Raw genomic sequence first — 24,380 nt, 5'->3', positions numbered from 1 at the left:
GTTAAGGTACGTTATCTTAGGTAATGGCAGCTGAGCTAATGTTATTTAAAAACTTGCTAGAAGCATTGCAGTATTTAAAGCAGGGGTCTGCAAGTATGTTTGGCCTCAGGCCAATTTCTTTGTTACGCTATTAGATGGAGGGTGAGGCCAGCACATAATCAAAGGCTAATTTAAGAAATGGATTGCTTGTGTCATTAGTAGGCCCATCCTGGGGGAGTGTGTGTGAATATTCAGCTCCACAATGCATGCCACTGCCTGATTTGTGATCGTCTGTACCTGTCATTCACTCTCAATATAGTTAAAACTATAAGCATTCTTCAGGTGGGGGTAGATTCTGTGTGAGACTATCCGATATTTTAAAAGGGAAAAGTATTTTCTTTTTTGTGCAGATTATCAACATTATTTGCCGGGGCAGATATTGGTGGGCGCATTTTTGCTGGTTTATGATGTAAGGACCTATGTATTATAACTATAGTTAGTGGGCAACATACCAGAGAAGATAACGGACATGATAACAAATACCAATATATTTACCAGTCACAACAAGCTCCTAAATATGTATTTAGATGGCAATACCAGAGCAGATATTTGGAAAAACTCAGGATTGGGTAAAATACCAAAACCAAAAATACCAGTGAGACATGGGCGAGGTCGTATGCATGACGGCAGTCTGCTGTGCAAGCGCTGGCGCTTTGGCATGGGGGGGTCAGATCAACATATGGAATTAATTCTGTACTGGCCATATATGGAGCATGTATTGAGTGTACAGGGTTTGATGAGGTCAGATCAACATATGGAATGTCAGAACAGGAAGGACGGATGGGGTAGGATCAACATATCGAATGGCAGCTCCATATATGGAGATCTAAGGGTTTGAGGTTAGATATAGAGTTGCTGGCCGGCTCCATACTGTATATGCAGATCAAGATGAACCCACGAACCAAAAGGAAATGATATGGCCATATATTGGCGATCTCGTCTACATCGTGTCCATATATGGAGACGTGGGGTGAATAGCGGACGGACGGACTGACGGGAAATGCACGTTTTCATAATAAATGCGACCAGTGGTTGCAAGTTGCAAATATACATTAAGTTGCGCAGCTAGCCAACGTGGGAGATATGAGTAGAATTTATCCAGACTCCTCTTGTGAGAGACCGAAAAAGGTAGTTTTGTATTTATCATCGTCATTATTGTTTTAAAGTAGTGGTGTCAGGATACTGACGGGAATTCACATGTCCTAACAGAATGGAAAGACACAGTATTGTTTCCCATAATGCATCATTGGCAGGCAGTATTAAAAGTCATTCAAACCCAGAGCAGGGGGAAGGTGTAGTGAAAGATTGAGAGTGCAGGAGAGGAGAAGGTGGGGCAAGTAGCGAGGGGGATTGGCGGGAGTGACGAGATGTGACAGTGAGCACATTGGCTCGCAGGGTGGTTGCTACTTTATACCCCAATCACATAGCCTGCCCGTCCCCCAAGACATTATAATCTGATCCACATCTCCCCCCTACCAGCATGCCTACCTGAGCATGCAGCACAGCATCGCTCAGAGCAGAGAACAACAGATATAGTACAAAACAAGAGCAGTACAAAATCGAGTAGAACAGGATATAGTAATACATAGTAGAACATGGTATAGTAGTACGAAGTTGAACAGAATAAGGGTAGAATAATAGCGCATAACAGAGTAGAGTTGAACAGATAAGAATAGTAGAACAAATTAGACTCTAGAGCAGAAAAGAAAAAAGTACAAAGGAGTACACAGAGTATAGTAGAACAGAATAGGGTAGATAAGATCAGGGCTGGGTGTGGAATTATTTCCTTGTTTTTCCCTTCCGTTATGAGGATTCTTCAATTTCATCACTGAAATGACTGCTGTGTGTGTATGTGTGCACTCGTGTGTGTATGTGTACAGTATGAGTATGTGTACAGTATGAGTATGTGTGTGTGTGTGTGTGTGTGTGTGTGTGTGTGTGTGTGTGTGTGTGTGCGCGTGCACGCGTGCATGTGTGTGTGTGTGTGTGTGTGTGCGGCATGCATGTAGGTGGGCACATACAATATATTTCTAGTGTGTATGCTGTGTAGTGTGTGAAGTGTGAACGGACAGATATGTATAGCATGCAAATGATTGTGAGAGAGTGCAGTGTGCGTGTTGTGTGCCTGTGCCTATGCACGTTTGCTAGCAGGCACACTGCACTACTTTTGATTGGATTAGCCAGAGAGAGACATCTATCCTTTCAGCCCCTCCCCCCCACGGGTAAAGAGCAGCATTATCGATCCCAAGCGGCTCCATTTCCTTTCTGTGTCCAAACTGATTAGATCCTGTGCTTTCACGCAGACTTCCCTGATCCCTCCCTCTCCTTCTCTCCTTTGTAATCCTCTTTTGTCGCCCCACCCTTTCTTTGTCTTTCTTCACTCTACATCTATCTGTTACTCCATCTCTGCCATACTGTCGTCTTTTTTTTCCTCACACATTTGTGGTTTGCCACGCCAGTGCCCCAGCCGACTGGTCGAAGAGCCAAGGCACTCTCTAATTCCTTTATTTTCTCCCAAAGATTGGTCTGTTATCCCTTCCTGACCGCCTGTGTAACCTCCATCCCTCTCAATCCCCACACAGTAAAACACAGTATTAAAGTCTGTTTTTACCCTTTCAGACATAACGCTGAGGATTTCACTGTACTGTCTCTCTCTCTCTCTCTCTCTCTCTCTCTCTCTCTCTCTCTCTCTCTCTCTCTCTCTCTCTCAAAATAAGGCTAAGAATAGTTGAGAAATGAATTAGCATTCAGCGTTTATTGGGAAAAGCTATGTTTTGACACAATAATCACAAACCAAGTTTTTGTGTCTAACCATTGGTGACAGCATGGGCAGAAACCACTCAGGAAAATAGAGCGTGTGCCTTTGAATCTCAAGACAACTGCTAAAACTACTATGAAGTGAACGCAAAGAATTATAGTCTCAAAAGATGATTTTGAAGCGAGGCATTTCACATCACATTGATTATGACGATGCGAGCTTACTGAAGTGTCTCATTGCAGCCTCAAGGTATTTTGTCTGGCCGCTGCATTTTGAAAAGCGAATTTGAAAGCACTGAAGCTTCTCTCTGCGTGTCTAAATGACATGTTGTTCCGTCTCTCTGCAGGCATTGTACCCGAGCCCAGAAGAAGGCTGGCAAATCTACAGTTCTGCACAGGATGCAGATGGGAAGTGTATCTGTACCGTGGTCGCCCCCGCCCAGAACATGTGTAACCGCGACCCACGCAGCAGGCAGCTCCGTCAACTCATGGAGAAGGTGACAGCTGTCAATAAGTCTTAGCAGCACACACACACACACACACACACACACACACACACACACACACACACAATGTATATCGACGTTGAGGGGCTTGAAATAAGAAATAAAGGGGTCTTGAAATGAAATAAGGTTGAGAATCACTACTATAGACTCATGCCTGGTTGCCTCTGTCAAATGCAGGTTGCTGGAGTAAACAGCCCCACTTTCTTTAGCCCTGTTGAAATGTAATCAGTGGTGCACATAACCAGTCCACTGTGAATTAGGGGATTGTTATAATTGTGCAGTGGCCTGTTCTCCAACCAAGAGAGCTGAAGTGATTGAAGTGTAATTCAACTGAAAGGAGGAAATGTCCTAAATAGACCCACAAAATTGGATTCATTGAGCCTTGACCTTGTACCATTTGAAACTCATTGGCTAAAGTTTTGACAATGAAAAACACACACACACACACACACACACACACACACACACACAAACACACACACACACACAGATTCCAGGATGGTTCTACTTGTGTAATGTAGCATTAGTTCATTGAATATAGGGTACTTGTTTATACTCGGTTAAACACAGATAAGTTAAAGGTTATTGTTTATGATGTCATGATCAAATGTAATCTTATAATTCCGCAGTACTCTTGTACAAGGCACAAACATGCACGTCGCGTGCACACAGTCACAACTATAGTATGTACTATCAGTAAGACACCCTAAGGGTGAGAAGCGACCTTGCCATAAAGGGCGATGTGCACACATCCAGGTGGGTGTGTGCACACATCCAGGTGGGTGAGGGCAGACTGCTGGGCAAGTGCTGGATTTAAGGGTGGCAGCGGGGTCAGTGTCTTGAGTGTACAGGGTTTGATGAGGGCCAAGGTAGGGCCGGTCCTTAATTTTCGGGCCTGTTGAGAACTCGCTGGCTGCCGGGCGCGGGGAATGATAACTTTGTGGCAGGCCCGTCTACAGTTTGAATGGACAGGTATCAGTCAAAAGGGAGACATCGAACAGGAAGGATGGATGGGGAAGAATCAACATATGGAATGTCAGAACAGGTCAGCTCCATATATGGAGATCTAAGGGTTTGAGGTCAACAGGGATCTCCATATGTGGTCATATGTGCTTAATATTGATGACATTAGGGATCTCCATCCCTGATGACACTTGATGTCGCGAGGCATGACCATATATGGAGACGTGGGGTGACGGACTGACTAACGGGAAATGCACGTTTATAAGCAATAAGATGTGAAATCCAGCCTTCCAGTTTATGATATGATCTTGGCTGGTTGTGCCATTGAGATGGTAGGGTATCATTGGTTTATGAAGCTGTAAAAATGCCCCTCTTTCCTGCACGGGACAAATTAACTGTTACATTTTAAATATACTTTTGCGAAGGTGTCGAGTATTGCCCTGGAGGAGAACTCAAAAATGTATTAAAATGGTCTATGGCCCATAGGCTATTAACGCATTCAGACCGGGAATGCATCTTTGTCATTTAGAATTTAGCTATATTTATAGCACATTGGTTCTCTGTTTCAAAGTTGAAAGTTTTAGTTTATACTTTGGCTTTTCAAAAATAGCAGATCCACAAGCCCACAGTGCATCACTTCATGCTTGTAGATCTGCTATTTGTTTTTAGATGGGGAGGTCCGTGGCCAAGGGTTTAAGCTTTTGAAGTTGATTATCTTTGCCCATGAAGCTTTCAGAAGGTACCCCTTCCATGACCATCATCATCCATCACCATTCTATCATCTCAGACATTTTTGACATCTGAAACATTTTCTAAATATGAATTTAAGCACATGCTACTTATGTCCCTTTTTTTCTTCAGTCATGCTAGTGTTAATGGGTTAATACACACAGACGGATGTGGAGTGAGAGACAGCAGGCAGGAGAGGGAGAGGGGCGCCTCTCCACCATGAGTCATGGGGGCTTGATGACTAGGCTGATCTGCAGCTTCACATCGATCTACTGTTTGCATGCACAGCGGCAGCGTGTAGTGCCGTGCGTCATAGAAGTAGCATTGGCTTCTCTCTAAATTATATGTCTCACCCATCCCACTCCTCTGTCTGTTCCTCCATCCTGATCCAATTGCACATCCTACGAAATGTATCATTGCTGTCGGGCAGAAGCCTCTTTTCTATTTTTTCATAAATTAATGCCCTATTATATTGTATATATATATTTTATACTGCAGTATGTCGCATGACGTGTGTTGCACAAAATAGAAGATCTGCAACCTCACACTTTCAGCTATTTTCACTAATTCAGACAGGTTAAATGTGGTCTGTGGGATATATAAATATTTAACCAATGAAAATTATTAACAAAGAGTTTGTGATACAATACATACAAGGTTTCCCAACCAACTGTAACGATATAACACTCCCATGGTCCAGTGAGCTGTGTGGTCTGACTGAATCTGACACACTGGCAATCTCCAATTCTCTTCGCCACAGCTCCAGTCACAACAGGTCTACAGGGCAGTGCTCTGTGGAACACCAGAGCTGGTTTCCACAGCTGGGCCAAGCTCTCTTCAGTGCCTCTCAATATGCGGTGCTGCTTGGCAGTGGGCCGTGGTAGAGGGGCGGGCGGGTCTGGTGGCGTAGAGTTGTGAAGTAAGTAAGACGAGAAATGCAGACAAGGAGAGGGCTGAATGAATGAGTGGATCCAGATAGAGAGAGAAGCGAGCTGGTGATGGAAGGGGGGGGAGGGGGGGGGGGGTGTGTGTGCAGGCAGGCAGCTAGAGGTAAATTGAGATGCTGAATGGGTTGTGTAGCCCTGGTGGATCAATGAGGCACATGAACTCGAACATGTATTCATTCTCACTGAAGCGTGCCGTATCCCCGGACGGTCTCTACTCTGTCTGCAAGTGTGTCAAATGCACATTCATGCGCACGCACACACACACATACCCACACGCACAAGTTTGGGTGTATTTTTAGCAGGTACTAGGATTTCACTGGTAAGTCAGGCAAGACAGATGTGTCATATTATGTTCACATGCATGCAATTGAGTGCATGTGTGCTCACCTATATGTGTGAATATAATGATGTACAATACAGTCTGTAGGCTGTTGCTGGATATGTGCGTGTTTCAGTGGGTGATAATGATGAATGGCGATCTGGAGAAGTTGTGTGTGCTGTTTGTGCTGGTGTGTGTAGAGACGGTACTGTAGCATAGATGTGCCTTATTTCCCAGTGCTTAAATCCACATTATTGTGCAGCCCCACACACACACACACACACACACACACACACACACACACCCACACCCCCTTTGAGCAATTGAACCTATTCAACACAGTCAAGGCTACCGGTCCTATCCATTAAAACACACTAATGAGAACACCTGGGGTCAGCCACCGCGAGTCACATAATCAAGTAGCAGTATGTGTGTGTGTGTGTGTGTGTGTGTGTGTGTGTGTGTGTGTGTGTGTGTGTGTGTGTGTGTGTGTGTTTTGCATGCATGCTCATACTGTATCATTACCATTCCCGTTGCTCATGACATATCACGGTGGAATTCTTTGAACCAGCCAGGCAAGACTGTCAAAGCCTCTCCCAGGCCCAGGCATGCCAAGGACACATTTAACACTAACATTTAACACTGAGAATGTAAAATAGCTTACTGCAACAACAACAAAATACAAGAACATGCCTTCACTTCTATTTCCTCCACCGCCCACACAGTTATATTAAAAGGCTCAGAGACGGAGTGAATTTGGGGGCCCAGTCGGCTGTTACAGTATGCGTCACAAACTGCACGTGTGAGATGATGACACACCAGCATGGGGGGAATCGATCAGTATACAGTAGTGTTTCATAAACAGTGGTAATATGCTTCCCCCCCTCCATTTGCTACATTTAAAAAATATACATACTGGTATTATTTCAAAAGTAATGTAAAAATAAATTATCAATTTAGAAAACATTCATAAAAAATATAAGAATCCATAAATGTAAAAAACAAACACACACATTGTAACTTGTGTGAGCTTGTAGATTGGCTATTTTCACGAGTTTGGTTTTCTATGTACATGGTATCTATGGCAGGTGAGGTTACACTTCAGTTACACTAACTCTATACATAACAATATAAACGACTCAATAGTAACAACACCCAACCTTTTTGTAATGGGTTAGGTTTAAATATTTAATCCTTAATAGCACTAAACATATCCTCACCTTAACTTGTAAAAAACAATGCCAAAACATTTGCATATCCAATGCTTTTGCGAGAGATTTACTATGCATATTGGCCTCCGTCAATTTCTGCAATGCAAATTAATTATATTTACTGCTACAGTTGCAGTCAATAGGGTCCACTTCCACAAATGTCAGAAATAAAATGCGGGCCATGTTGACTCAACATGATATTTCTGCAAAATTTGAGGAAGCACATCGGATTTATTTTCTGTAATGTATTTTCACACAAGTGACGGTGCATCAAATTTTACAGGCCAGGTCATTGTAAATAAAATGTAAATAAAATAATGGACAGTGACACTGTCACATACTGTAGAGTAAATAATATCTAATTATGTGTACTGTATGTAATGTATAGATGATTCCACAAACGGGCCCAAGAGATTTTATCAACAGAATCTTCAGTTCAGCGACCATTTCACGTAGAGACTAAAGGCGTCTGTTCTATTTTTATGCATTGCTCGAAATGGATATTCACAAAAGTAGTCTCCCACATACATTCAAATTGTAGATGCTCATATTTTGCATTACATCCAGCTCAGCAGTTTAGACATCATTGAGAATTTTGTTTACTAATCCCTTTACTTTCCCTTCTTCAATGAAACAAAGGCAAAACTGAAGTAATGGCTTTCTGAGCCACAAAATAACGATTAAAAGTCAGTACTAAGCTTCAATCCGTACATTTTAAAAACCACAACCCAAGCCAGAAATCTTGGTGTAGTGATGGATTTAGACGTGAATTTCCACAACCACACTAAGACAATTTCAAAGTCAGCCTACTACAACAATATACGAGAATATACGAGAATTAAAGGGCTTACTGTATGTCTCAGCAGGACATGGAAAAACTTGTCCATTTATTGAGTAGACTTGACTAATATGGTAATAGTGTCTTACTAAAACAAACCAATAACAGCTGCAGTTGATTCAGAACGCTGCTGCTCGAATCCTAATTAATACTAAGAAAGTATCATGTCAGATCAGACTTACACTGGCGTCCTGTCTGTCAAATAATTTATTTCCTAAAACTATACTACTGTTGGTTCGTACAGCTCTGAATGGTGAAAAGCCAAAATACATTTCTGATCTTGTGTGATCATGAACAATCAGACAGGTCATTTTATCATTGTTGGTTGAATTAAATGTAAAGATGTCTGCTGTTCAGCGACACAGGCAGAATTATTGTTCATTTTTATAAATTAAATATTTAAGTCAGCTTATATGACGTCACAATATTGTGCTCTTCATTTGCATACATGAAACTGGCATGTGTTGCAGATAGAAGAAACTCATACAGTATGTATATAATCAGATTGATTGATTGAAGTATTTATTAACAGTTTGGAGAATTGGGGTCCACCATGTTCAATTCATCGTAACATTTAGAGACGCACAAATATACACATATAGCCAAAAACAGGAAATCATCATAGGAGGTAAAAAGGGGTGGGGGGGGATTCAGATTTTACGGGGGCCAGTTTCGAATTGCAGCCGCCCCTAGATGCACTTTGAGAGCAGTTTTGAAGGAGTCAAGGGATTCACACGTCTTAATGACTGTTGGTAGGGCGTTCCATATTTTGGTGGCATAGGAGGGAAATTAATTTAGTCCCTTGTTTGTGCTGAATCTGGGTTGCACATGGTTTGTTAAACTCCCTCTGGTGTTGTGGGTGTGGACTTCGTTGACATTAAGGAAGTATTTAGACAGGTACATGGGTATCTTGGTGGTGTATCGAATCTTGTGGACCAGACCCATTGCAAGATGCTGTACTCTGTCGTCAACCCTAAGCCATTACAGCCTGTCAAAGTGGGCAGGGGTGAGGTGGGTTCGGGGAGTGAGATCACTAAAATAACCAAATGAAATTTTGAATCAGAATTACCTTCTGCTCCCAAATGTGATGGGGAAGCGAAATGTAGCAACTGAAATTATTTGGTACTGATGTGTAAATGATTGAGTTGCTGTCCATGTCTATTTTAAGGGGAATCTATCGAAGTATTAAACAGTATTAACAGTATTAAACGAAGTATTAAAACGCTGTTTTAACAGCGTGCGACAGTCTGGTGGATTTTCCAGAAGTGTGTTTGTCTATAGGACCCGGCAACTACTGGCGATAGCAGGCAAAGAGGCTATAGTCGAGAAGTGAGCGGAGGAACGCCATCTTTTGGATGACATCGTCCGGCGACAGCCAAACAGATTCATTTGTTGCTTTGTTTACCCTCCAGAACGGTGATGCGTATACAGTACATACGATAATAACAGCAGAGTCACTGTTAAAACGTAGGGTTAGTCATCAGTATTCCGGCATGAACAGAATATTTATAAGTGTGTGTTGTGCATAATGTCCACTGAATGTACTGCTTAACACGTATCATAGTGTTCAAATAAATCAAAGGCCTATGTATCAAATACAGACAGGCCAAACAGGCAGAGAGAGGCTATCAAACACATCTGGGAGGCTGCAGACAGATATACTGCATTTTTACTACGCTGCTGCTCATGGCTTCTGTGTTATCAGAAAATTGTTGACAACATTCTACACTGAGAAATATACCATGCAGTTTCTGAATGTTGATTAATTCTTATTTTGTGGAGATTATTTGGTTTTTGTCACATTCCTAAGCCAATAATTTGATACCCGGCGGAGTCTATCCGGTAGCCGTAGGAGACACAAAGAATGTACCAATGTCCAACAAAGAGCAACAGAAAATGTTGGGTAATGCAGGCTGCTGTGGTGAGCATCCACGACCCCCCCCCCCCCACACACACACACCACCACGACCACATCGCCCACAATTTATGACTACATGATGTAACATAAAACATGCAAACCCATTCTCTAAATGAAATGAGCATAAATAATACAACAATAAGCGTAAGGCTGGGCCCTAGGCATGCTGGGACAATGGAACATCTTGCCAAATTAACCTCCCAATACAAAACTGTGTAGATGTTTGAATGTGTGAGTTTGTATGAACACACTAACAATAATAATGCATTATTAAATTTCATTTACAGTGTATTGCACTTTACATTTACAAAAATGTTAATAATAATAATAATAATGAAGGCTTTTATAAAGGTATGCAGTAAACCTACAGTATGAGGCAGGTGTCATTGCTCTGGACTTGAGCCAGGCTGCTCAAAGCCCGATTTATACTTTGTCGTTTGCCTGTCCCACGTCGGAAATAGCCAATCTACAAGTTCACAAAGCGCCGCAGACTGGACAGCACATACATTAAGCATTACATTACACCATCTGAAGTGCATTCAGCCCCATCTGAAACGGCTTTCAAATACGTTTTTGAGCCAAATGAAAAAGGCTCCATTAAAACAGCATATTAACTCTGTCTAGCTCGGTGGAGCGCGTGGGAGAAGAGTGGGCATATGAAACAAGTAGTACAATAGGCTGGGCATGCAGTGGGGTCGTGGGCTGCGTCAAGCACGTCATCGCACGACAGTTTTGCACACGTCGAAAATAGCAGACCTAGAAGCTCACAGCACAGCGTGGGTATGACGAGTTGTGAGCTTGCAGGTTTGCCACTTCTGGCACGACACCGCTGTACGATGGAGCATAAACTATAAAAAGTCTCCACCAGGGCAGGGCAGGTTGTGGCCTCCTGGTGGCACTATATAGGCCAATGTGAAAAGGATGCAATTTCTTCTTACGCCTTGGATGGCAATTGGATGATTTGAGGCATTTTGTTCCAAAAATGTGTTTTGCAAAAATCCATCTGTTGGTGGCACTATAACAGGCCAATGTGAAAAGGGTGGGATATATCCCATATATATATATATGTGTGTGTGTGTGTGTGTGTGTGCGCATTGTAGAATGTTGTGAGGATTCTAGAAGTGTTTGTCTAGAGCCCTGCAGATAATCGCTGACCAGTTCAATAACTGTGTGTGTGTGTGCCGCTGACAGGTGCAGAACATCAGCCAATCCATGGAGGTCCTGGACCTGAGGACTTACAGGGATCTGCAGTATGTGAGGAACACAGAGAGTCTGATGAAGGTGGTGGATGGAAAGCTTAAGACAGCGTCTGAGAACCCTCGCAGTCTCAACCCAAAGAACTTTCAGGTACACCCAGCTGTGTCACTAATCCTGCATGGTTTCAAACACAGTAAAATCCTCTATGTTGTTACACTAGACGCCACCGTGATTACATCTAACATCATACTGTATAGTTTGAATTTGATTAGGTGTTTTTTAACAGTGAGATACTGTAATGTGACACACCGTAATGATAACGATAATCGGATCCACAGTATAGTAAGCGGTACAGTATGTGCTCCCATCTCTATCTCGCTTTAGTTTTTCTCTCTGTCTCCACATCCTGACCCATATCTCCTCCCATATCAAAGCTGAGAGAGTCCTATGAATTTCTCAGTGGATATAGTAGGCACTCATTAAAATAAAATTTCACATAAAATAATGGATACATACCGGTAATCATAATCTTAAAACTGCAAAATGATTTATTTACCTAAATTCCTGAATTCTAAATGATCATATGTGTTCACGCAGTACTTGCCAACCTGCACTGCAGTATAAGCATGACAAGTGATTAGTGTGCATTACGATTCCATGCGGGATTTATTCAGAAATCCAAGCATGAACCGTAATTCCCATTGATCTCACAGACAAAAAAGCACCATCTAGGATGTATACGGTTATTATCCTACCATGACATGAAATGAAACAAGCTCACATCACTGTACATATTCTAAATGAAATGCTTGCAATGATCAGTCTGTCAGTGGATGGATGGAAATGACATTATAGCCGTCTAGTAGCTAGCTAACGTTATTATTCACTCAAGTGACACTAGCTGGTATCATGATGGTTTAATGTAGTGTGACTGTACAGGAGCTATTCATGAGATGATGTCTGGGGATGAATGACATTGAACTATAAGCAGTCTAGTAAGATTATGTGGTTCACATTATGAAAGAACCACTGTTGAGTAAAGATGTTGTAGTAATGACTAGATCAACAACTTCACCATCGACCCACACAATAGACATTGATCGGTTGTTGGTTATTTTGACGTTGTAGGCCTACTATCTTTATTATTTCACAATTTTTATTTTATAGGCTACATCACTTGCCCTTACCTCCTGTTTTTTATATTAATATAGGTATAATCAGATGCTGGTGACCTGATCGTCTACAAATGTAGACAATCTTTTTATGATTTGAGGTTTGCCACAATTGATTTTGTACAAGTTGAATGTGTGGGCATTGCTGCTCCAATTATTAGTCACGGTTTTGTGACTATAGCCTTGAAAGCACTGGGGTAACAATGTGTGCTATTGCACACTGATTCCTAACATGTATACCTCGATTCACTAGTAAGTGAACTAAAAAAGAATGAATAGTCCAATTTTCCAGAAAAAGCCTTATTGAAAGAATTCAATGTGTGGCAGTGTAGGCCGTGTAAAATATTATTGTCTGAAAGAGCCAATGGATGAGTAGGCTACATTGGCTGTACATAATGCCTCAACACCAGCTCCACAAAATCCTTGGTGACGGTCAAAGATGCATCAACACACAAATAAATATTCCCAGTTGAGCTCCATCGATCATACTGCTTATAGGGAAGGCAATATATTATTTGATTTTTACTTTTATTTCACTGTAAAAATCTCCTCCAAGGTCCCTGATTCTGAGCGGACATCCCATAGTTTGGAGGGATAATTGCAATTTGCTCTGTGTTTGGCTAGTTAATTCCATTGTTCGATCGTTAGGCCAATTAGCCCATAGCATGGAGGGAAGATTGCTCTGTGATTGGCTAGTTCGTTGTCAGGCCAACTGGCCACCCAATGGTGTAACTTCATCAGTAATCCAGTCAAAGACCCATTTATAGTGCTGGCCCTGCTGTTGCGGTCCCGCCAATAAACTATTGTATCTCCTGGCCACCAGCACTCAACATAATATCACAGAGCAGAGTGAGGAAGTGTCTTGCATTTTTAATTTAACTATAGCTCAATTTAATATAATGGATATTAACTTTACACCATCTGTTTAACCACATGATTACTGGTGTCCCTATTGTGGGCATGTCATTATAGGCAAACATTTGACAAAAATAGGAGAACGTTAGGAAAAAGTAGCATCTCTACAGGCTCACAACACCTATTGGGATGCATTGCCCCACATCAATGTTGTACACATTCAAGGATTGTGTATGCCCTTATATACGAGCTAGGTCCATCAAACAAAACAAAATAAATGTCTAAGAATAGCCTATGACATTTTAAAAACCACAACCCAAGCCAGAAATCTTGGTGTAGTGATGGACTTAGACGTGAATTTCAACAACCACACTAAGACAATTTCAAAGTCAGCCTACTACAACAATATACGAGAATATACGAGAATTAAAGGGATTACTGTATGTCTCAGCAGGATTTAGAAAAACTTGTCCATTTATCTTGAGTAGACTTGACTAATATTATGTTAATAGTGTCTTACTAAAACAAACGGAACAAAACTGCAGTCGATTCAGAACGCTGCTGCTCGAGTCCTCACTAATACTAAGAAAGTATCATGTCACTCCAGCTGTCAGATCAGACTTACGCTGGCGTCCTGTCTGTCAAATAATTTATTTCCTAAAACTACTACTGTTGGTTCGTACAGCACTGAATGGTGAAAGGCCAAAATACATTTCTGATCTTGTGTGATCATGAACAATCCAACAGGTCATTTTATCATTGTGTGATTTCATTGTGTGATTTTTATGTTATGATGACATAGGCCCTATGTCAGTGATACTCAACCTCAGGCCCGCGGGCCACATCAGGCCCGCGGGACTATTATGACTGGCCCACCAATGAAAATCAAAAAAAAAGAAAAAGAAATCTGGAAAATGAAATAAAAATAAATAAATCTGAATGAAGTTATCTTTAATTACATTATTATAAGTAATACTATTAGAGTTGTACTATTACTCGAACGAAAATAAAAGCTTGGGGGGGGGGGGGGGGGGGGGAGATGCAATGCAAATGAAAGACATATACTGTGTATCCCTATTCCCTGACATAATTTTATAGCTAAACGGACAGAATTCTATTTTATTTGAATGATGAAACCCAGCTGCCATTAATAGTTGGAAATGGAAATGGAAATTGCGGAAATGGAAATTGCGGAAATGGTGGAAATGGAAATTGCGGAAATGGAAATCGAGGAAATTGCGGAAATTGCAGAAATGGTAATTGCGGAAATTGCTCTTCACTTATAGCTATCTATTTTCAGGTAGATTGTTTTATTTTACTCAGCCATATCACTACTCATTTTTTTTCATGAAAAAGGTCATAGCTGGGTAATCTATTTTCAGGCAAATTGTGTTTATTGTATTTTATTTTACTCAGCCATAACAATTTATTTTCTGTTAACCAACTTGCTGGCTGGCAGGCAGGCAGACAGCTACTCATAGACAGGCAGACAGACAGACAGCTACTCATGGAGAATTGGACAGGCAGGCAGTCAGACAGCTACTCATAGACAGGCAGACAGCTACTCATGGAGAATTGGACAGGCAGGCAGACAGCTACTCATGGACAATTGGACAGGCAGGAAGGCAGACAGCTACTCATAGACAGACAGACAGCCACTCATGGACAATTGGACAGGCAGGAAGGCAGACAGCTACTCATAGACAATTGGGCAGGCAGGCAGACAGCTACTCATAGACAGACAGACAGCTACTCATGGACAATTGGACAGGCAGGAAGGCAGACAGCTACTCATAGACAGGCAGACAGACAGCTACTCATGGACAATTAGGCAGGCAGGCAGACAGCTACTCATAGTCAGGCAGACAGACAGCTACTCATGGACAATTAGGCAGGCAGGCAGACAGCTACTCAGACAGGCAGACAGACAGCTACTCATGGACAATTGGACAGGCAGGCAGGCAGACAGACAGCTACTCATAGACAGGCAGGCAGACAGCTACTCATAGACAGGCAGACAGTAAGACAGCTACTCATTGACAGACAGACAAATAACTACTCATGGACAGACAGACAGACAGGCAGGCAGGCAGGCAAAGAGCTACTCATGTTATGTTATTATGTTATTATAACAGCTACTCATGTTATGTGCAATAATTTGTGCAGTTATGGAAACAGCTCTTTGTGTTTATGCAAGAAAATGTAACACATTTATTTATTTACATATTGTGTGCATGCACATTGTACTTTGATACATTTTGCGAAAATAAAGCAATTGAAAGAGAGAAGTTATCAAGTATCATTAATGTCGTAATTTTATCTACTGGCCCCTGGCCCCTTGCCATTTTTGTAATGTGGCCCACAGGTAAATCAATTTGAGTATCCCTGCCCTATGTCATCATAACATAAAAATCACACCGTGTGAACTGAGTGGTGCAACTCCCCCCCCCCCCCCCTCTCTCTCATTAGCAGGCAACAGTGCAGCACTCTCTCTCTCTCTCTCTCTCTCTCTCTCTCTCTCTCTCTCTCTCTGTTTCTGGCACAACAGCGCCCCTACTGGTACTAATAGTCATACTGGTGCTCATTAACGTCACATAGGCGGATAGGTGAACAACACGGACATTGCTGTTCCTTGGAGTGGTTGCACCACTCAAAAACTATAGAATACCTTAGATGACATCACACAACGTTCATTGTTATGAGACCATCATTATCTAGGCAAAGGCCAGACAGATCTTGTCCGATATTATGATTTCGAAATTGGTATCACCATTATTTTGCATTTGGTGAGTTCCAACTTCAATGGAACCCACCGTTATGGTGAGAAAAAATATGAATACTAAATTATCTTGTGGGTTATAATCTCTCTCCCCGACCCCTTCCTTTTGTTAGCTAACATTATACGGTTGATGAGAGCCGACTACCAGAACATTAACCAACCAACAGCTAACTAAATGTGTAAAGGTTTTTGCTGCACTCCATGGGCCCAACAAACTTTGCCAGATTTAATGTACTGCAATCTCACTTTCTTCACAGGTCATAAAACCTTGTATGGCTCTCCATAGTGTACCACATAAACATACGCAATCAATTTTCCAACTATCTCTGTGTAATTGAGTCACTGCACAGAGGCAATTTGAACAAATTCACATCATGCACTTGAATTATTAAACCCCTAGACGTAAAGCAAGGGTTTTTTTTGTCTGTTTTTCTAGCACCCTTCCCTCCCTTTCTCTTCTCTGCATCTCTAGGCTACTGTAACTTTAACATTATGCGGACAGATCTTCGGTTAATAGGCCCATATATTCACTATAGTACAGTATCTCTCCAAGCTATACTGTAGCCACTATCTGTGAGCCTTTTTGTCTTCCTCTCAGTGGGCTGTCTTGTTTGGCCTTTCTCCACATTCCTCACACATATGGGATGGAGCGTAAAATTGTTTGAAAAAGATACCTTGATAAATGTTAAGTGTTCTTTGCCACTGGGACCCGGCCTCGGCTAAGGGATGGGAATGAGAGGGCCACATTTTGCACTCTCTGCATTTTATTAAAGCCATTGAAAAGGAGGTAATGAACATGTTGATGAGATTAGTCCATTCATCAATAAAGCCAGAGATGACTGAACATATGCAGAAAGATATACATCTGTTCTCCAGGCAGGCGCCTGAATGCAACGCCGCGATCCAATAATGACAAAAAAGGCCACAAGTCTAAAAGGCAGGACTTGACTGGTGTAGGATGGCTGATGAATGTGCGCAGCTCAAAGTCGCCGATGGCAGAGCGTGGGAGATTAACGAGTGTGAATTCTCGTGCCTTGAAAGGGGAAAATGAGATTTATGATGCGGCGCTGCGAGGCTGAGAGCTGCTCCATCACCGGATTCGCGATAAACCTTAACAAGGAGGAAACAGCCCCTCCTGTGGTGGCCAGACTTTATTGATACACCTGCTGTATCGATATACCTTCCAACAGCAGGTCTCCAACCGCTATAGTCCTTTCTGAGGAGGACACAGGTGCTGTCCATCAGGGAACATGATCAGTACTGTACAAAGATTAGGCTGGGGCAGATGCACACAACACCTAAAGACAGTATAAAGCCTGGAGCCTGGAGCCCCACCGCAATGGCCCAAATGCGGGCCATTTACTCACAATTCCAACATGGGCGGCAGTGGCTCAGGGGTAGGGGTAGAGTGGCCGGATGGGAACCGTGAGGTTCACAGTTCGATCCCGGGCTCCTGCAGAGTTAGTGTCGAAGTGTCTTTGAGCAAGACTCTGAACCCCTAAATGCTCCTCATGTGCAGGTTGGTGCCTTGCATGGTTTCCTCTGCCATTGGTGTGTGAGAAATCTGTGAAATCTATGCGCTATATAAATGCACCATTTATATTCAATATTATCTCAGTATGCTCTTCGCTTACTCGTTGACTACTTCGATCTATATTGAAATGTTGTGTCCTGCGGACGACAGGAGCTGAAGGACAAGGTGACCCAGCTGCTCCCCCTGCTGCCAGTGCTGGAGCAGTACAAGGCGGATGCCAGGATGATGGTGCGCCTGCGGGAGGAGGTGAGGAACCTGTCCCTGGTGCTGATGGCCATCCAGGAGGAGATGGGCGCGTATGACTATGAGGAGCTCCGCCAGAGGGTGCTGCTTCTGGAGACCAGGCTCCACTCCTGCATGCAGAAACTAGGTGCGCACATGTTTGACTTAGGTCAAAGTATCAATACTGCAATGTAGAAATACTCTGTAAAGGTCCGGAATTCAACATTTACTTGAGTAATAAGTATAAAGGTATTGGCAATTTGGCATCAAAATGTACTTGAAGTGCCAAAAGTAAAAGTACTCATTATGCAGAATGTCCCGTTTCAAGTTTTCAAATGTATAAAAAGCTTTTGAAAATACATTTGTTGCTGTCCGGAAGAAAGCATCTAACTAAATAAATATATATAAATCAATGCTATTGAACACCCTTTAAGTCTACGTTGGTTAAAAAAATATTTAACCAATGGAAAGTCTAAAAAAATGCTTCGACAAAAACCTCCTAACTCCACTTGAGCTGGATGCTCACAATGTGACGCATCGCAACGCATTGTGAGCTTGTAGATCAGCTATTTTCAAATGAAGTGATTAATGTATGTTTTTTAATAATAATCAAAATCAGTTAAAAAAATGTGAAATGAAATATATGTTTTTCACACGTTTAGACCATATCCGTGGTCATCATATGGGCAATTGAGGATACCGAACAATGGATGCAAAAAAAGGGAACATTCTCGTTGTTTTTAAATCAAAAGTCCATAAAAATAAGAATAAAACTTCCGTAAAAAACGTGTTGCTTGATGACGTGTTGAGGGCCTCGAGGCCACATAAAAGCCAATAAAAATAAAGCTCATCCATTTGATTCCCATTGCTAGACGTCCTCCGTCCTGATTACAGAAATCCTCAGTTTTTATCCAATTCAAGATGACATCCAGACAGTGTATTACTCAAGTCGTTTTCAACTTAATCATCACGCTAAAATATGTATATAGGTTGTGTACAGGTTAGAAAATCTGTTCTCTGATCTCTCTGTCAATGTAAACAAACCACTCTCCATACGCGTGGACCATAGCCCGGAGGGATGCGACGCTCTGATTGGTTCAGAAACTTAGATCCTGCCGTCTGAGGCTGAGACTTCTATATAAGTCTATTATATTTTTATATATTTGGATCCGAGATGTAGTAAAAGTATTGGAAATTGGTAAAGCAAAAGTACCCCAAAATGTTACTTAAGTACAGTACTTTAGTAAATGTACTTAGTTACTTTACACCACTGATTATCAATGACCCAAATGTTCCTAACAAAACAATGACACAAATGACATATTGCCTGAATGTGGACTAATGTGCTCGTGCTTGAATTAGCTGCATAAATTAAGCGCAATTGGCCCAGAGTTACTGAATAAATAATCTCTCTAATATGCAGGGTCAAATTGATGATTTGAAAAACACCCTACTATGCATAATCTGCTGATTAGACAGAAAAGCCTATAGTGGTGATTAATATATTTCTGTTTCTTTTGCCATAAAATGAAATGACTTCACGCAAAATCATAGTGTAGCCATACAATGCGAACAGATCTTTTCAGCCAGTACCGTGTTGTGCATATAGGCTACGTGTACACCATTATGCGTTTATATGTCCTCTGGGGCATATAAAACATCCAGGGTACACCAAATGGACCATTTTAGATTCAAAGAAAAAATAATGCACATCCCATTTCTTAGTGCTGCTGAGCCAAACTACAAAAACAGAATCATGAAAAACAAAGTGGGGTCTTGCAAACACTTTTGAATGCTCCAAAGTTTGCGACAAACGGCAGATACAACGTTTCGAAACCCTTCCGGTCTTGTAGTATTAAAGAAACAGGAAATTGCATCTTTATATAAAAAAAATATCGAGAGTACCACTTTTTACGTTTTACATTTTTACACAAAGACGGATATACTGTAGGTGAAGTGAAGATATTATTTTGTCTACATAAATACAATGATGTACCAAAAACAATGTGTTTTATTTATGCACAGACAACAACAAACTAAAAGAAGTTAAATGAAACAATCAAATTAGGCCATCAATCATAGCACTAGCAGACAAGTTGAGGCGAAAAAACACTTTCTTCAAAAAGTTGTCATTCATACAGAAACACACAAATAGTGATCACGTCAAGTTAATGTAACTTGTCACCACCTACGCTATGCAAGAAAAGAAAAATCTACAGCGAGAGTGATTAAACTGCAGGGATCATCAGAAATGGTGATTGAGGCTTTCCATTAGAAATAAGTTTGAGGGACATAGCCAATATGATATTAAATATTAAAAACTGTTTTAAAATTCATGTTATAGCTTCTATAAGTAAATGCACTTAGTTACTTTACACCACTGCTCTAGACTAGATCACATTGGTCAATGTCGAACAAAGACCATGCTTTGTGTATAAAGCCTGGTTATTCCAGGACCATGGACAGTTCCCCAGCACCTAACAGTATTGTAGGCTGATGAATTTTGACAGTGCACACTGCATACAGTATTTAACAGAAATGTATTCATTTCACTCACCATTAAGGCGTCCTTATTCATTTTGGCAAATTACAGAAACAAACGTCTATCCCTCCCAGAACGGCATCAAAGCAAATCCAACTGTGTGCATTTTAGATCTGTATTTTAACAACGTCCTAAATGAATTGCATTGCCCCCAAATGAGCCCTTGTGGCTTGTGTGGTGCCACTGCTGCAACCAATTGGATCCTTATCGGTCCATTTGGTTCCACTTCTACACTCTCAGAGTTAAACTAACTTTCACACTCACAGTGTACATACTTTGTTCTATGTCGATTCCTCCAGGATGCGGGAAGCTCACTGGAGTCAGTAATCCCATCACGGTACGCGCATCAGGGTCAAGGTTCGGCTCCTGGATGACTGACACCATGATTCCCAGCTCAGACAACAGAGTGAGTCTCCTCCTATATCCCTTATGCCCTATACCTCCATAACTATTATATTACCCCTTTTCCACCACAAGCTTCCGGCACAATACACCCACAGAAAGTTACAGTATGTAGCTGCAGTCAATGACAAAAAATAACCCAAACTATGTCAATCTTACCACCAAATCATCCCCTCAGCACCAGGCTGTCGTGAGATTTGCGTGACTGATTGACTGTTGTGCCTGAGTGGGGCTCCTCGTGAGCAATGAGATATTGATAAAGAGACAGAGGGAGAGATGTGACGAGAAAGCTGAGTCACTGAGGGAAAGCATTCCTCCCCTTCTCTGCCCTGTCCCCTCCTGTCACCGCTACTCCGGCTGATTCATTGCTTCATCATCAGAGACGAAATGAATGGGTTTGTTTGGGGCTAAAAGTTTTCCAAATCACCTGGGTAATTACAGAGAGTGCCGGCATGTCAAGAAACACCGCACTCAGATGGTACAGTAATGGATTCCACTGATGACATGGGTCTCGCTCAACATGAGGAACAGCCGGGGGGGAAACGGTGAGGGGGTGGGGGTTGGTTGGTTGCTTGGGGTAACTGGAAGACTGGGGGACGAGTGTCGGTCATCGGTATAGAGGAATGGGGATGAGAGGAAAGATGGAGATGCCCTTTCCCCCCTCCACCTTGTAGCATGGAGAGTAAATGGATTTGTCGACAACAAAGGTCAATTCCTTTGATTAAATGCTCTGATCTTGTGCATTTAATCACCTCGCTTGCTGAGATCAGCCTTCATATCAATCACTGGTTACATTAATAGCCAGACACATCACCAATATGATATTAGCAACCACCATATCAATCATGGTGATCACATTTGGGAAGGAGAAATGTCATTGGCTCTGACAGAAAACAGAGGGGGGGAGAAAAAAAAACTAGGCCTGAATGTGTTAGAACCCCCGCCCCCACTGGGACTAATTTAAAAGGCAGAGGAGAAACAATGCCTAATGCTCCATAATCGCCCCCTCCATAATTCAACTGCTGTTATGCACCACTGCCGGCTCCTCCACTCCACTCCCCAGGCACTCCTTCCCACTGTGGGAATCTGACAGTGTATTTGCCCTACAGCAGTATTTCCCAAACTTTTTCATGTCAAGGACGCCCAAATTGACACTAATTAACTTGCGGACCCCCATTTGAAAACATATGCCAGGGACTCCCATAAGAGAAGATTTTTATGGCTCAGTGAAGTTCGACCTGTTTAATTTCTAGGACCCCCAGATTGACATGCATACGTATTACAGACCCCCATTTAATGGCATTTCTATCTCTGCGACCCCAATTTATATTGTAAAATCAATGATAATTTAACTCTGATAGTGTACAAATTTGTACACTCTCAGAGTTACAGACCCATAAAGCGTTATTCATAGTCTGATTTATCGGTGGTGAGGTAAGCAAACCACCACTCTCCCCAGCCCTTCTCTCTGTTTTTACTCACCACTGCCGTTATTAATGCTCCGGAGGTCACCTCACCACCAGAGCGGTGGTCACCTCACCACTGAAAATCCAGACTATGAATAGGCCTTTAGGGACCATTTGGTTCCAACTATAATTTTGCTCGGGACCCCCTGGAACTCCCTCAAGGACCCCACTTTGGGAACCACTGCCCTATACAGTATCTGGGAAGGCTTACAGAAGGGGGGGATCGGAAGCAACAGAAGAAAGAAAGCTCGAAATCTGGACATAATCGTATATGGGCAAAATAAATATCGAAGCTGACTGTGGTTTAATTGAATCAATTAAAAATTCTGATCAGTGGTATGGCCAAACTGGGGCCATGGGTATCAATGGTCCGTTCCAGTCATTGTGAGTGCTTGAGTGGGGAAAAAAAGAGAGCTGCTAAATGGATTGATTTTCTATAAGTTAGGACGGTAAAGGGCACGGAGCTCGCACATTGGTTGACTGAAGTGCACAGGCAACATCTTCACTCCCACATACAGTAGAAATCAATAGTCCTGCGCACGCACGTGTGCCCCACACACACACACACACACACACACAAACACACACACACACACACACACACACACACACTTTGCTCCATCAAGTCAGGTTATGATGGAACATCCTCAGATAAAAAATGAAAATTATACTGTCATTGTTTCCTCTTCTGTCCAGGTGTGGTCCATGGACGGGTACTTCAAGGGCCGGCGCGTGTTGGAGTACCGCACCATGAGCGACTTCATGAAGGGCCAGAACTTCGTGCAGCACCTGCTGCCGCACCCGTGGGCCGGCACGGGCCACGTGGTCTACAACGGCTCGCTGTACTACAACAAGTACCAGAGCAACATCATCATCAAGTACCACTTCCGCTCCCGCAGCGTGCTGGTGCAGCGCAGCCTGAGCGGCGCCGGCTACAACAACACCTTCCCGTACTCCTGGGGCGGCTCGTCCGACATCGACCTCATGGCGGACGAGAATGGCCTCTGGGCCGTCTACACCACCATTCCCAACGCCGGGAACATCGTCATCAGCCGCCTGGAGCCCCAGAGCCTGGAGGTGCTGCAGACCTGGGACACCGGCTTCCCCAAGCGCAGCGCCGGAGAGTCCTTCATGATCTGTGGCACGCTGTACGTCACCAACTCACACTTGGCCGGTGCCAAGATCTACTTTGCTTATTACACCAACACGTCCAGCTACGAGTACACGGACATCCCCTTCCACAACCAGTACTCCCACATCTCCATGATGGACTATAACCCCAGGGAGAGGGTCCTGTACACCTGGAACAACGGACACCAGGTTCTGTACAACGTCACACTGTTCCAGGTCATTAAGACTTCTGAGGACTAGGAGCTGGGGAAGACTGAAGCACTCGACTTAAGCCTGATTTATACTTGGTGACATGCAGGGTCGCGCACCGAGAAATAGCAGACCTATAAGCACAACGCATCACAGAGCAACGCATTTTGAGCATGTAGGTCGGCTATTTTCGGTGCGTGACACCTTGTGCAACCAATTATAGATCACCCTTACCGCTGTGATCATGGTTGTGGGGCGGGCGTGGGAGGATGTCTAGTTGTGGTCTGGAGGGTGGGGGGTGGGTGGGGTGTTGTGGTATATGGACAGTGTGGACATTTCTCTTTTTTTTTTTCCTTCTTTTTTTTTTAGAATTTCAATCTTCATAGAGTGCTACTATTCACATTCTGAAAAAAGAAAAAGAACCCACATCCCGACAACGAGGTCGGTAAAGATATATTGACTGATCGCTTTTCTTTCTTTTCTTTCTGTGATGAGTAAGCATGGTTCTTTTTATTTGTGATGAGAAATAAATATCGACCTTTACCATTTAAAGCTTGTCCTTCGTTCATTGTCTCATCTGAAGTAGAGCCTCATCCTCTTTTTGAACACAAAAAAAGGACAAATATCTCAACGAGTATTGCCAATTGCCAACATTGAGTTACAA

At 42.5% G+C, this 24,380-nt stretch overlaps 1 protein-coding gene across 2 annotated transcripts in view; it reads left to right on the top strand.

The window, feature by feature from the left end:
- The window catches only part of olfm2a (olfactomedin 2a), a 72,620-nt gene extending 48,641 nt beyond the window's left edge, over positions 1–23,979 (top strand). For both annotated transcript variants that reach the window (XM_080776937.1, XM_080776936.1), the window contains exons 2-6: positions 3,144–3,293; positions 11,419–11,574; positions 17,915–18,134; positions 20,828–20,934; positions 23,093–23,979. In XM_080776937.1, the coding sequence (XP_080633063.1) occupies positions 3,144–3,293; positions 11,419–11,574; positions 17,915–18,134; positions 20,828–20,934; positions 23,093–23,767 (1,308 nt within the window). In that variant the 3' untranslated portion in view covers positions 23,768–23,979. The remainder of the gene's footprint in view (positions 1–3,143; positions 3,294–11,418; positions 11,575–17,914; positions 18,135–20,827; positions 20,935–23,092) is intronic.
- Positions 23,980–24,380: the final 401 nt, after the last annotated feature.

Source organism: Protomyctophum bolini (genome assembly GCF_963924005.1).
Source record: "Protomyctophum bolini genome assembly, chromosome: 11".
NCBI classification, from domain to species: domain Eukaryota; kingdom Metazoa; phylum Chordata; class Actinopteri; order Myctophiformes; family Myctophidae; genus Protomyctophum; species Protomyctophum bolini.
This window is presented reverse-complemented; position numbering and strand designations above follow the sequence as displayed.